Below are 15,203 nucleotides of genomic sequence, written 5' to 3' on the forward strand. Positions count from 1 at the left end.
TAATACAAAAATACATTTATTATACTGCACGAAGTGTATTTACACTTCCACGTGTATCAAGGCCACTTGCAATCACTTAACTTCTATGAATCTGTGAGTTGAATACTATGTATTCCTTCTTTCTTACATAATTTTTGGAAAGAGCACATAAACTAATAATAATCAAGAGCAATTTGAAAATATAAACTAAACTACATAAACGGTGTTACAATTATACGGTATTCGTACAGTCATAGAGTAAGAGTTGCCATAGTGGGAAGGGCCTGAGGAATTGACTACTCTGCTTCCCCCTACAAATTAGAAAGCCGGGCCCCAGCAAAGGTAAAATAATGCACTGTAGGTCACAGACCTAGTCAACAACAGCAAGGACTTGTCTCCTACCTCTCTGTGTTCTTTGCTGGCTCCTCAGCCTCACCTAATGCCAAAATACTGAAGAGGGTGCCTGAAGGTGGCTCAGGGCTCTGCTCTCACCTGTTCATGCTCTCTAGGCGATTTTCTCCACTCCAATACCTTAAATACCTCTCTGGCTCCATCTCAAGCCATTTTCCCCACTGTTCGTGACACTGCAACAGCACCTGCTGTCTTTCCCACCTTGGACCCTTGGGAAAGGTTGTTCCTCTGCTTAGGGTGAAATGAAGAGAAGACTCAGCTCAGACACCACTTCTCTTGAGAAGCTCCCGTGTGTCTGAATTCCCCCACGGTAGCAAGCACATCTCTAGGACATAAATCCAATACAGAATTGTTCAACACACCATTCCCAGAGCCAGCTCAAGGCCCATATGTTATGGGTGCTCAGCGAGCAGGTGTTCCATTGACTGGAACTAAAAGAATTACATTTGTACTTTTTCCATTTTCCTATTATTTGTATATATTGAAAAGAAAAACTACAATACAGAGGAAAAACTATGCTGGGGGTACCTGTATGAAGGAAAGGTGGGTAGACTCTCCTGCAGGCTTCAACAAGTAAGAAAAAATGTCTTTCAAGGAGACTAACTCCGAGAGAGAACTTAGCCCCCATAAGTACATGGCCTCTCTTGAAATCCTCTCAAATAAAGTCTTTACTCTTCCCTCTCCCACTTAGCTCAGGGCTCAGAGGTGGCTTAGCATTCTCTAGGCTACCTTTTTCCCGTGCCTAGACTGTTATTCGTTTATACTTAAAAATAAACAGGAATACAAAATCTCGCTCAGCTTTCTGTCCTTGGTGTTGCTGCGGTCTTCACCCTTCCTGGCCACAGAGTCTGCTGGCACTTGGTTCATAGTCATTTCCACCTCAATGAGGCTTGAGGGTCCACCTGAAAGGCCTCTCAGAGTCTCTCCTCAAAGTTCCTTTATTTTCTCAATAACAAATGTTTTCTTTTTCTACAACATGTCCACTCATCCCCCAGATACCCTGAGCTCTGAAATCTTGCCCTCCAGAAAGCCAATCTTTGACTTTAGCTTCTTTTTATTATTCCACGTCTCCTTCATTCACAGCCAGGAGCCACAACTTACCTCACCCCTGCTTTGAATGACCCCATCATTTTTCCCTTTCCTTTCTCCTTCACTCATCTCAGAGCTCTCTTCCTGCCCAGCCCAGATTTCAAGGTGTGTTACTTTACACTCTCTCTAGCCAGAGCCCTCCAAGTTGTCACTCCCTGTCCTTCTTCCCTCTCACCCAGATAATCCCAAACCTGTCTTTATCGAATCACTTGCTGTCTTTCCTTCTCTGCCTGGCTGGTAAGCATGTCTGGGCAGAATCACCCAGCAGTGCAGGCTGCTGCCACTACAATTTGGCAGTCTCTGCCCCTGGCTGAATATGTCTCAGCAATTCCTTTTCATCTCCTGCAGGGGCCTCCTGTTTTTCCTGGAACAGATGTGCACATCACCAATCTGCTCAGTCCCTTTACCAAGCATCCTCCTTGTTTGAAATTTACCCCTGCTTCTTTGTTCCAGTTTTCCCACTCACTCAAAGATTTAATCTGTCTTCAGATCCCACTTGCTACTTACACATGCTTTGGTGAAAAACTAGAAATATGGTATAGAACAAAATGAATCCATTAAAACATTTATTCATAGAGAGTTGCCCTTAAGGAAAAGAACAATTTAAAAAGTCAGAATCACCTGGCTGTACAATCTAAAATGAGATGTGAGATTTTCTACTTTCCCCTGTTCCTTTTATTCACAGCAGAATGGGTATCTCTGTTCCGCCTGAGCCTTCTCGGCTTTGTACTTTCTCGGGGCATGTTCCCTCATTCCCCTTACCTCTCTCCTAAACTCACTTGTCTATGAGCTGGAAGTGAAGCTAAGGAGCGTGCTACAACTGATTAATCACAAGTGACTAGTTTTGAAAAGCCCCAGGGCTTAAGGGAGGGGTGGGGAAAAAGGAGAGAAGGCAGAGGCCGCGCTGTGGGTGCTCTCTCTTACCGCATGACAAAATTTGCTTCATCTATTTGACGGCCACAGCCACTCTTCTTCAGAATCCCACCATTTCCCACCACCGCGCATTTCTTCAATGGCAGCTGGAATGGGGTTGCCTAGCAACAGAAAACAAGGCGGGTTTTCACTGCAAAGAACACACAACTGCTCACAAAATCATTGTTTACAGCAGACCCTTTGGAGGAATTTGACTGAAGACTGGGTCGAGCAAAAAAGAGCATGTGAAAAGAAAGATGCCAAGAAGTTTGTAAGGAACAAACTAGTCTGTTGCCTTGGAATTTAAAAAGCAAAATTTTAAAAAGCCTCCCTGAAGTGTATTTAAATATAACAACATTTATTTTTTTTTTTCATCTCCAATTGGCCATGCACATAGTAGAAGGTGTTTGCTAGGGAAAATTAAAAAAAAAAATACAAACTAAACACAGGATTATTTTTAAAGCCATTAAGCTGGAAACAAATGAGCTCCTTTCTCCTCTGTGATTGCAAACTCATTCATACAATCGGCCATTCATTCAACAAATGTTTCTGAATATTTCCTTTGCTAACTGTTGGGGAGAGATACATGCGGACAGAAGTCACAGGCCTGAGGGTTCATAGTTTGGGATGTGAGGAGAGACAGGGATGATGAGAGTGTGAAAATATATACCTAGGTAACAAACTCTATTATAACGCTGAAGTTGCTGCCAAAGAGATACAGACCGAATGTTATGGGGCAATCCACAAGGAAGAAGAAGGTGTTTCTGCTGAGCCAACTCAGGGAGAGCTTTCTCACCTGGGCCGAACCTTAAAGAATACGTAGGATGATGGTTTCCAGCTGCATCCATGTCCCTACAAAGGAAACGAACTCATCCTTTTTCATGGCTGCATAATATTCCATGGTGTATATGTGCCACATTTTCTTAAACCAGTCTGTCACTGATGGACATTTGGGTTGATTCCAAGTCTTTGCTGTTGTGAATAGTGCTGCAATAAACATACGTGTGCATGTGTCTTTATAGCAGCATGATTTACCTGGACACAGGAAGGGGAACATCACACACTGGGGCCTATTGTGGGGAGGGGGGAGTGGGGAGGAATAGCATTAGGAGATATACCTAACGTAAACGACGAGTTAATGGGTGCAGCACACCAACATGGCACATGTATACATATGTAACAAACCTGCACGTTGTGCACATGCACCCTAGAACTTAAAGTATAACAATAATAATAATAATAATAAAGAATATGTAGGATTCCTCCAGGCACGGAACGCAGCACAAACAATGGCACAGAAGTATTTGCTGAGAGTAATGCTCTCAGCATTAGTTTATGAGCTAATGAACACTCTGGGTGGGTCTGTCTAGAACTTAGGATCCACTAAGGGGCAAGTGGCTTGTGCAGAACCAGATAGCATGCGACTTTCCTTCTGCCAACACTGAACTGGACTGCAAAGAAAATGTTCAGAGTATCTGAGTGTTCCCTGAAGTGCTATTTATAGAATGAATATGAAAACCCAGCAATAGCCCCTGAAAGTGAAATGCGTCATTCGGCCACTTCTAGCTGGGTCAGCAAGAACTGCCAGGTACAGAATTTCCTGCTTGCTGAAACGACACAGAGCAGCTGGAGTTCTTTAGGGAAAGACCTTACATATACACAGCTGGCATCAAAAATAACCACCCTAGATGAATCTCAGGCAAATAATATGGGTTATTCCAAAAGAATAAATTCCGTAAGTATATGAATATACACTGTAAGGGCCTTATATAGGCAGGAAGTAGTTAAACCAAAAATAAAATTCCAGGTGTTTCTGTATTCATTGGTAGCTGAGGTGGCAAGTTAATGCAGCACAAGAAGAGGATTTTGATCCCCTGATTTCTAGTTGTCAAAGGAACAGCCAGAGCTATGGAAATATTGTTGATAAAAATACAGTACTTAAAGTGTAATGTCTAAGCATTTGCCAGCAGAGTTAAGAATTTCCTGCATTACTACACCAGAGACCAGCCCAACAAACATCAGAGCAGATCCAGAGAGGAGGGACCGGCAAGAAATAGAGGAGGGCCTGGAATCAACACTAGAAAAACATCAGTTAGAGCTATAATTTGTTAGATGAAGATTTAAATACTTATATTCAAAGTAGCTGTTTGTTTATTCCACAGGTATTTACAAAGTGCCTACTCTGCATCAGGCACTGCCTTGGGTGACAGGGACATAAGTAAAAATTCCTGTTCCAACAGAGGTTATATTCTACTGTGGAAAACAGATGATAAGTAAAGATAAATGAGTAAAATGAACGGTGGGTCAGATGGTGACATAAACTTTGGAAAGGAAGAAAGCATTGCTATGAAAGGATTAGGAGATGCTTTCGGAGAGCAACTGCAATTATTATTATTACCATTTTCTTTTGAGACAGAGTCTCGCTCTGTCACCCAGGCTGGAGTACAGTGGCACAATCTCGGCTCATTGCAACCCACACCTCTGGGGTTCAAGTGATTCTCCTGCCTCAGCCTCTTGAGTAGCTAGGATTACAGACACACGTCACCATGCCCAGCTAATTTTTGTATTTTTTATTTTTTTTTAGTAGAAATGGGGTTTCACCAGGTTGGCTAGGCTGATCTCAAATTCCTGACCTCAGGTGATTGGCTCACCTCTTCCTCCCAAAGTGCTGGGATTACAGGAGTGAGCCCCCACACCTGGCCCCAGGAACTACAATTTTAATAGGGTGATCAGTGAGCAAATTCCTGTAGGAGATGAGGTAGTGAGCCTCACAGATCTCTGTGGGAACCCCTGGGGCAGAAACCCTAAGGAGAAAACATTCCTGGGATGGGAAAGGGGGAGCAAAGAAGCTGTTGTGTCTGGAGATGAAGAAGTGAGGGAGGGAGAAGTAGGAAGGATATTGGAGTGTAGACTAGCAGAGAGGTTGGAGAATACATTCTGAAGGGCCTTGTAGGGTATTCTAAAGACATAGGTTTTTATTCTAAGATGAGAATCAAGTCAACGTTGGGTGTGCAAAGGAGTGACATTATGACATATTTTGGAGCAATCACTATACTGCTATGCAAACAGGCTGTAGAATGTCATGGGCAGAAAGAGAGAGACCAGATAGGAGTCTTTTGTAAGAGATTTTGGTAACTGTTGCACCAGAATATGTCCAGAATCTGGCTGCTTCTCACACTACCCTATCACCATCACTAGGAATAGTGAGAAGTAGCCAGGTTCTGGAAATATTCTGGAGACAGAGCTAACTGGATTTGCTGATACAATGGAAACAGGGCAAGAGAAAAAGAGAGAAATCAAGGATGATTCCAAGAGTTCTGGCTTGAGCAACTGTAAAGATAGACTTGCAATTTACCAACATATGGAAGATTACAGGAGGAGCAGGTTTCTGGGGAACAATTTGGAGTTCAATCTTAAATATGTCAAGTGCCTGATGTCCTTTAGATACCCAGGTGGCAATGTCAAGTAAGGAAGTGAATATATGACTATGCAGTCAGGGAGCTGGTCTTTCCTGGAGATAGAAAATAGAGAGTGATCAGCATGGGTATTTAAAGTCAGGAGACTGGATGGTGAATGAGTGCATATGGAAAAGAGAAGAGGTCTAAGAATTGTCCAAGTTAAAAAAAAATAGTGTCTCAAGAAGAAAGGAAGAAAAAATACATCAAATGCTACTGATAGATTAAGTAAGACAAGAGCTGAAAATTGCCACTGGACTTAGCAACAGGAAGGTCACTGGTGACCTTGAAAAAGGTAGATTTAGTTCAGCGATAAGAACAAAAACCTGATCTGAGTAAGCTCTACATGTACATTTGCATATTTATTTTCATATAGCTTATTTGAAAAATCTGGGTTCACTCATCCTCAACTAATATTTAGTTTGCTTTATAAAAGCCAACTAAAAATCCCTTCAATTGTTGTTAAAGAGTGGTTCTTGCTTGAACCTATTAGACCGGGAATTCCAGGTTTTCTGTCAGGAATCTGGCCCCAAAACAAATGGATCTTGAAAGCAGCAACATAGTCCTAGATATAAACATTACCTCCTAACTTCCATACTGTGGAACTATGGAATTGGAAGATAGGCTGTCAAACCCCTCTGTATTCTGCTTCCTGTCCTGGAAGGGGTCTAACCTCACACAGATTTTCATGAAATTATATGAGTTTGTGGATGTGAAGCATCTAACCAAGCCACTGGCACGGAAGTCCACTCGTCTTCCTTCCTTTTTTCATTTCTTTCCTCCTTCTAGCAGAGTCTCCCTGGCTTGCTCAAGCCATGAAGTGCCTAGATTTCATGGTTTCTGTAGAACATGGTAAAATAGTAATTTATCACATTACCTTAAAAATTAGTAATAATTTTATTAATAGAAAACTTAGCTATTATATCCATGCACTAGTAAAATACCATCCCCCTAAAGCCCTCAAACAAAAGTCCAGGGGTTTAAAAACAAAGCCATTTTGACTTTTTATTGACAAGCAATTTCATTTCATTTCAATAAATATTTCTTGAGTGCCTGAGTGCACTCTCTGGGCACTTATAATACATCAATGGACAATAACAGCACACCAAAGCTCATTTACAGCTAAAAAACTTAACTGAGAAAATACTATGGGTTTTTTTTAAAGTAATTGAGATAATACTCTCATTAACACTCACAGAATACCTCCTCAATTTCTCAGCTTGGCAATGGTCCATGTTTTCCAGAATGATGTATGAACAAGACGTTTTCCTTTCTGAGTCTACTTATATAGAAAGAAGTTTGGTCATCCATTGCCACATGAATATTATTATTTTAACAGAGAATATTTTTATTAAGGCATTAGATACTGTCTTTTCAAATGTGTCTCCTTGTACCTATGCAAGAAAATAATCTACTGGATTTGAGAATATAATATACTATAACACTCTTGCTAACTTTAAAAAATCTATTCTAAATGCAAGGATAAATTAGACAGATTAACTATAGTAATGAGCTCAAGAGTTTTTTTCTTTTTTCTTTTCTTTCTTTTTTCTTCCTTTTTTTTTTTTTTTTTTTTTTTTTGAGACAGGATCTAGTTCTGTGTCACTCATGCTGGAATACAATGGTGCCATCACTGCTCACTGCAGCCTTGATCTCCCAGGCCCAAGTAATCCTCCTGCCTCAGCCTCCCAAGTAGCTGGAACTAAAGGTGCGTGCCACCACACACGGCTATTTTTTGTATTTTTTGTAGAGACAAGATTTCGCCATGCTGCCCAGGCTGGTCTCGAACTCAGGTTAAAGCAGTCTGCCCGTCTCAGCCTCTCAAAGTATCGAGATAAGGCATGAGCCACTGCGCCCAACCTCAAAGATTTCCTTTTCTTTCTCAGCCACTAACCATCCTATGGATCTTTGTCCAAAGTTTTTTTATCTGTAACTGTTCCATCTGTTAATGGCCATCTTATTAGTGACCATATTATATTAATCATCTGGATTGAGATTCAGATTTGTCAGGCCCCTCAACCCCTCAGTGCCTCACTGGAAACAAGGCATGATAAAAAACCGTCTGTTCAATCTTCCAGGACTATTATGAGACTTAAAATAAGGTAAGGCATTGACCATTATCAGGAACCTTTGAAGTCCCATATAAATATATTATATTAATTCATTATTACGTACTAACAAAATTGCATTCCTTAGGGGAAAGTTAGTATTTTGCTAGAGCACTTAATATTTAGTCTATATTTGTGTGAGATATTTTCAATTTCAAATTTATTTTCAATTTTATATAGTTGTTGTGTTTTTTGTTTGTTTGCTTGTTGTTTGTTTTGAGACAGGGTTTCACTCTGTCCCCAAGGCTGGAATGCAGTGGTCCAATCACGGCTCGCAGTAGCTTCAACCTCCTGGGCTCAAACGATCCTCCTGCCTCAGCCACCAGAATAGCTGGGGCTATAGGCTCATACCACCATGCCTGGCTAATTTTTATTTTTTGTTTTTTGGTGTTTTTTTGGTAGACACGAGGTTTCACCACGTTACCCAAGCTAATTTATATAGATTTTGAACAAATCAATCTTTTTGGTCATTGGTCCTTTGAGGATGTATTTGTTTGTTTGTTTGTGTGTTTGTTTGTTTGTTTCGAGACAGAGTCTCTTCTGTCACCCAGGCTGGAGTGTAGTGGTGTAATCTTGGCTCACGGCAACCTCGGCCTCCTGGGTTCAAGTAATTCTCCTGCCTCAGCCTCCTTAGTAGCTGGGATTGCAGGTGCACACCACCACACTCAGGTCTTTATTTTTGTATTTTTAGTAAAGATGGGGTTTCACCATGTTGGCCAGACCTCAGGTGATCTGCCTGCCTCAGCCTCCCAAAGTGCTGAGATTACAGGCATAAGCTACCGTGCCCAGCCAAGGGTGTATTTATTAATACAACTTCTATCAAGTCATGAGTTTTAATGACATATATGTTTGTAGAAATCATTGCAGGTATCATATCTTTTTTTCAACACGTCGTATCTGGGCTAAGTACAGATAAGATGATCAACAAATTGTTCAATAATTAGTTATTTAATCACAAAATTTTCCTGGAGCATTTAATCCATTCTCAGCAGTTTCTGGACCTAAAATGGCATTTCCTTATGTTGTAAAGAATATATAAATAAATCTCCAAATTTGAAGAACAAGTGTGAGCCCCATCACTCTAAATATGAACCCATCAGTAAGACCATTCAGTGCGTTGCTTCTGAGATATCCCTTATCCTCATTTTCCACAGTCTGCATCACTCGTGCCTCTTCTCAAATAGCCCTAATACCTAACTTCCCTGTTCATTCATCAACTTTTCATTGAGCACCTAGTATGGGCCAGGAGCTGTTATGGATGCTGAAAATGTGATGGTTAACAAAACAGACACATACCCCGCTCATGCAGCTTACATGCTAAATAGAAAAACAGAATTTAACAAACATGACAGCAAAGTGCAGAGTGCTATAAGGTTAGGAAAAATTTCTCTGAGGAATTAACATTTAAGCTGAGATCCACAGCTTCAGGCATATGAAAGTAGTTGAGATTTCTGGTCTATTAGATAATATTAGGAAGGTGAAAAAAAAGACAAACAAAAATTAGGATCTTTGGTGTTTTGTAGTATGCATGAGAGTGAAAAGGCTTGTTAAGTGCCAGCTGCAAACATATTCCTGGCTGACAATATGACTTCTGGAAAAATGCTATTCAAATCTGAAGAATTTAAACCCTGATTTTTGTGCCTTATGTAAATATTACTGGAGCATCTCAGAATGGTTTTTATAATTAAGTAAACAAAGCTTCATTTACCAGAGTCATTTCCAGAGCCCGAATCCCACCTCTTCCTCCTCTCCTTGTGCAATCCACACAAAGCAACAAAGAGCTGGCGAGCTGGGACTCCACCCCCAACCCCAAACAGCAGAGCCAGCACTGACCTCGACCACTGGCACCAGGAGACTTTACACCTACTCATCTTCCAACCCACAGACATAACTAGATGCCTTGAAAGATAATTGTGTGACCTCTAGAAGCACATGAGTTAACCACCATAAATCATGAATTGTTGCAGAGTCTGAGCTGGTCTGGGAGGCAGGGCAAAAAGTAGCAAGTGCATGGAGAAAAAGAAAATGTAAACCACTTAGTGGACAGAGATGCAACAGTAATTTTCACAGGAATGCACAACATTTTACTAAGAGCACTTCTGATTACAAATTAAGTAACAATAGCCTTTGTGAGAGGCTGCCTTTGAGGCATATCTGTAATTTTAAAAATCAGCATCATGCATTGGTGTGAAATCAAAATCTAAGAATTAAAAAGAAGTTCTGTAAAACCACTAAAGGGCAGAACAAGAGATTGCGGGCAGGCTGCAATGCCCTTACATCCACGTTACAAAAAATAACTAACCTTAAATATAGATTTCTTGAATCCTTTTTGGAGTCTTTTTGAACCTAAAAACTTCAGAATCCCTGAAGCAACCAGCTCACCAGGATTCTACCAATAGTGGCGTTCTGTCAGAACTGACCTAAGGCCTGAGCAGATATGAGGAGGCTCTGAGGATCTGGGGTTTATGAAAATTGAGTGCTAGATTGAATCAGTTTAAGCAGACTAGTGGCCAATTAAATACCTTTAATTTCAACAATTATCTAAGCAACGAACAAATACTTGAAATGTTCTCTAGCTTTTGAAGATGACAACAGGAGTCTCCATGTTGTAAGTTTAATATAGGATATATCAGATTATTATGATCACTCTTACCATACTCCACTGCTTCAATGTAAGTTTCTGAGATGCCCTGAATAATTTTTCACCTATTTCCTTGTGATCATTCTTCCCCTGGCTCCCTTCTGCCACTCCCTAGTTCCTCTTTTATCTGCAGCCTACATTTGTTGCTTTGTTGCCTTTATATGTTGGGAGGATGCTAAAGTTATTCATGAAAACATATTGTTTTAGAAATTTAAAATAATGATGCTATCATAACTAAGTTTTGTTGATTTTGTTACACATTTATGTTTATGTGATACCCTTTTAGCTAAAAGAGTGATGCTCACTTTCACATTTGGCAATATAAAGAAAAATCGGTTTTTTGGTTGGTGGTGGTAAGAGGGTTTTGTTGTTCTTGTTGATGTGTTTACTTGCCATAGTAATCCCTGCCAAACTCTTTTCTCTTTGACAGGAAGGGGGAGCAGGTATTCTTTGTCATGTAATTGTGTTTTAAAGCTAGAAAAATTATAAAGCCACTCAGTATTTAGAATTGTGGCACCGAGTGTTAGCTGCAGGTCTCAAACCATATTGGAAAAGCACAGAGTTTGCTTTGCAAGCCTTCAGAGCGGTCTGAAAGGCTGTCACTACATGCCACCTGCTATCAATCATGACGTCAAAACATATGTTTGCCCTTCTTAATGAAAATCTCAAGTTTTCGACCATAAGAACATCAACTCACACATCTAATTGCACTCTGACCCATTTCTTTCTATATACCCTCACCCACGTATCCTCCTGGACTCCCACACATAATTATGCTCCACCCATACACATAATTTAATTTCTTGCCCATATGTTAATTATATCCTCAACTTAGGCATCTAAATACACACCCCTGCCTCACATTTAATTATAGCCCCTCTCTTATGAATGTAATTACATCATTCGGCCTCCCACCTAATTATCCCTCCTTAACATATTTAATTGCACTGCCCTGCTCCAGGACCTAATTGCATTCTAACCAGTGCACCAATCAAGTCCCCAACTCTCCAACAATACTCCTCATACGAACATCTCCTTATTCCTGTACCCCAGTCACTTTATTACCTCAACTAAGGACTGGCAACTTCCCACAAGCAAATTCCTAGCGAGCATGGTGCCCAGCTAAACAAACAAAATAATAACAAGATGCAGCCGAATCAAAAGCAGCTTTGGTTCTTTCCAGTAAGTAAATGAACACGTATTGGCTTTTTCAGTCATTTAGCCCCTTGGAAGTCCAAATTAAAATTCAGCTGTTTTCTTACTTTGCATACGTAAGCATTTTATGATGAAAATATCTGGTAATTAGTTCACTTATTTCAGAGAAAAAAATACGTCTCATTATAGATATTTAATTATTAAACCCTTTAAAAAAATTACACAAAATTTTCCCTGAAGATATATATTTGTACATGCTAGTTACAGAATATTTGCAGTGGCCTACCACTCAAGGACTTTTAACAGTTCTTCTATGAAAACAAATTTCCAGAAAGCTGCTGCTAAGATTTGTATTCCCCATTCTATTAATAAAATTGTGATTTTATTTATTTATTTATTTATTTAGAGATGGCGTCTTGCTTTGTCGCCCAGGCTGGGGTGCAGTGGCCGGATCTCAGCTCACTGCAAGCTCCGCCTCCCAGGTTCTCGCCATTCTCCTGCCTCAGCCTCCCGAGTAGCTGGGCCTACAGGCGCCTGCCACCTTGCCCAGCTAGTTTTTTGTAGTTTTTAGTAGAGACGGGGTTTCACCGTGTTAGCCAGGATGGTCTCAATCTCCTGACCTCGTGATCCGCCCGTCTCGGCCTCCCAAAGTGCTGGGATTACAGGCTTGAGCCACCGTGCCGGGCCAAAATTGCGATTTTAAAAGGATAACTTTAGTATTATGCTCTCTACACAGGGTGCTTCTTTGGAAATTGAATGATGTGAATATTTATGTAGTGGATGCTATTTGCCTATTAAAATCTCTTACTCAATCTGTTATAAAAAAAACACGAAAGCATTCCAAAAAGTGTTTTGTATGTTTCACATATGATCTGTTATTCTGGATACAACTCATATGGCATCAGTTCATGTGCCCATGCAGTAGATTTATTAAACATTTCGTAGTCAAGTCTCAATGAATTGAAATTTCTTACTGATGTTGTTTCTGGAACCATAAGGTGACAAAGACTGTGCCTACACTTTAGGGCAGAGGTTGACCACATTTTGAAAGTTCTCAAAACTGTTTTCTTTTCATGATGGAAAGGGAAGGAAATAACAAAGGGCGTGCCCAACATTTCAAAGGTAGTGCCAATCATCTTAGTAGTGGAGCAGAAAATGGAAGCAGCAGCAGCAGGAAGAACTAAGCCTCATGCCATTGCTAGACGTCATATTTGCAGTCACCTCATTGGAAATACCACAGAAAGATTCATTTTCTCCAGATACAGAAAGCACATCTTCGTGTTGATGAACATCATCTTGTAGCCTACCTGCCTGCATCCGGTCCCTGGCTTTAGTGTTCCTCTATGACCATTGGCAAGTTATTTAACCTTAGTGCCTTCATTGTCTCACTTGTAACAATTGTACTGACTTCTTACACTTGTTGTGAGGATTAAATGACTTATGTCTGGCACAAGGTAAATGATCAATAATTGTTATTTTTATCTTTAAAAGATCAACATTTTCTCAGCAACACAGGCTAGAAATCTCAGAGCCATTTTTGCTCACCTCTCTCTTAATATCTACCTAACACCTCCCTCCGCAGAGGCTCTTCTGTTCTTCCCCTCTTTCCACCCTCATTGTAACTATTGTTTAAAATGGCTTAATGCTATAAATCGGCCTCTAATTCTTGCCTATCATCAGTCCTTCATTCTCATATCCTAATTCTTCTAAAACAAAAGATAGGGCAAATCACTTTTCTAATTAAAAAAAAAAAATGTACCATGTTTTCCCTAGCTCATGGACAAAAACATTTGGGATCTTCATTGAAGCACCCACCCAGGACCTCTCAACACCCTAAACTTCCTGTTCACTCTTTTCTACCACCTTGTTATCTATGCATACACCCAGTATTCCCTCCACACCATTTTACGCACCTGTGTTTCCTCATACACAGCCTGAATTTCCTGTCTCCCTACCTCTCTTAAAGCTGCTTCAATGGCTCGCCCTCACCCCTTCTCCTTACTTTCTCTACTCTATTACTTGCCTTCCAAATCATTTTTCAACCTTAAGACCTATGAAGGGACTGCAGGTATAAAGTCCAATAAAATTCCCTACAAGTGCAAGGAATGCTAAACAAACTCGAGCAGACAAGAGGCACATTAGAATTCATTTATGTGCTGGGAGTCATGAGATTATGTATTAAAGCTGTGCACAGTGGCTGCAAATGCACATGGAATTGAAACAAATCATTTATTCAGTACTTCAGAGACTTTCAAACTTATTACTGTTGCTACGGTTATTTTCTTTGCTTCAAAATGGAAGCCTTTATTGTTTCTCAGACAAGGTTATACCAGAAAACCCCTATTAAAAAAAAAAAAAGGCCGGGCGCGGTGGCTCAAGCCTGTAATCCCAGCACTTTGGGAGGCCGAGACGGGCAGATCACGAGGTCAGGAGATTGAGATCCTGGCTAACATGGTGAAACCCCGTCTCTACTAAAATATACAAAAAACTAGCTGGGCGAGGTGGCAGGCGCCTGTAGTCCCAGCTACCCGGGAGGCTGAGGCAGAAGAATGGCATGAGCCCGGAAGGCTGAGCTTGCAGTGAGCTGAGATCCGGCCACTGAACTCCAGCCTGGGTGACAGAGTGAGACTCCGTCTCAAAAAAAAAAAAAAAAAAAAAAAAAAAAGAACAAAATATAGGCTAGGCATGGTGGCTCACATCTGTAATTCCAGAACTTCAGAAGGCTGAGGCGTGAGGATTGCTTGAGGCCAGGAGTTTGAGACCAGCCTGGGCAACATAGTGAGACTCTGTCTCTACTAAAAAATATATATTTTTTAATTAGCCCAGCATCGTGACATGGACATGTAGTCCCAGCTACTCGGGAGGCTGAGGTGGGAGGATCTCTTGAACTTGGGAGTTGAAGGCTGCAGTGAGCTATGATTGTGCCACTGCATTCCAGCCTGGGTGACAGAGTCAGACCCTGTCTCTTGAAAAAATGTGTGCACACATATGCACACCCACACACACACAAAAGCACATATATGTGTGTGTGTGTATATATATACATGCACACTCACACACACACACATATACACAAAAGAGAAGATGAGGTAAAGTGGGCACCCTTCCCTAATTTCTTGGTCTCTCTATTTCTGGAAGTGACACTTAGACACCCCAAGGAATTTGATGGTGTGCTACAGTAACCAAAACAGCATGGTACTGGTACCAAAACAGAGATATAGACCAAGGGAACAGAACGGAGCCTTCAGAAATAATGCCACACATCTACAACCATCTGATCTTTGACAAACCTGAGAAAAACAAGAAATGGGGAAAGGATTCCCTATTTAATAAATGGTGCTGGGAAAATTGGCTAGCCATAAGTAGAAAGCTGAAACTGGATCCTTTCCTTACTCCTTATACGAAGATTAATTCAAGATGGATTAGAGACTTAAATGTTAGACCTAATACCAT

The 15,203-nt window shown here is 40.7% G+C and overlaps 1 protein-coding gene across 2 annotated transcripts in view; it reads right to left on the minus strand.

Moving 5' to 3' along the window:
- ST8SIA1 (ST8 alpha-N-acetyl-neuraminide alpha-2,8-sialyltransferase 1) overlaps window positions 1-15,203 on the minus strand; it is a 139,384-nt gene that overhangs the window by 55,083 nt on the left and 69,098 nt on the right. Inside the window, exon 3 of one of the 2 annotated variants that reach the window (XM_023209077.1) lies at window positions 2,404-2,513. The exons of the other annotated variant lie outside the window; for it this stretch is intronic. Coding sequence (XP_023064845.1) covers window positions 2,404-2,513 — 110 coding nt within the window. The remainder of the gene's footprint in view (window positions 1-2,403; window positions 2,514-15,203) is intronic. 2 annotated transcript variants of the gene reach the window in all.

Source organism: Piliocolobus tephrosceles, chromosome 10, assembly GCF_002776525.5.
Source record: "Piliocolobus tephrosceles isolate RC106 chromosome 10, ASM277652v3, whole genome shotgun sequence".
NCBI classification, from domain to species: Eukaryota; Metazoa; Chordata; class Mammalia; order Primates; family Cercopithecidae; genus Piliocolobus; species Piliocolobus tephrosceles.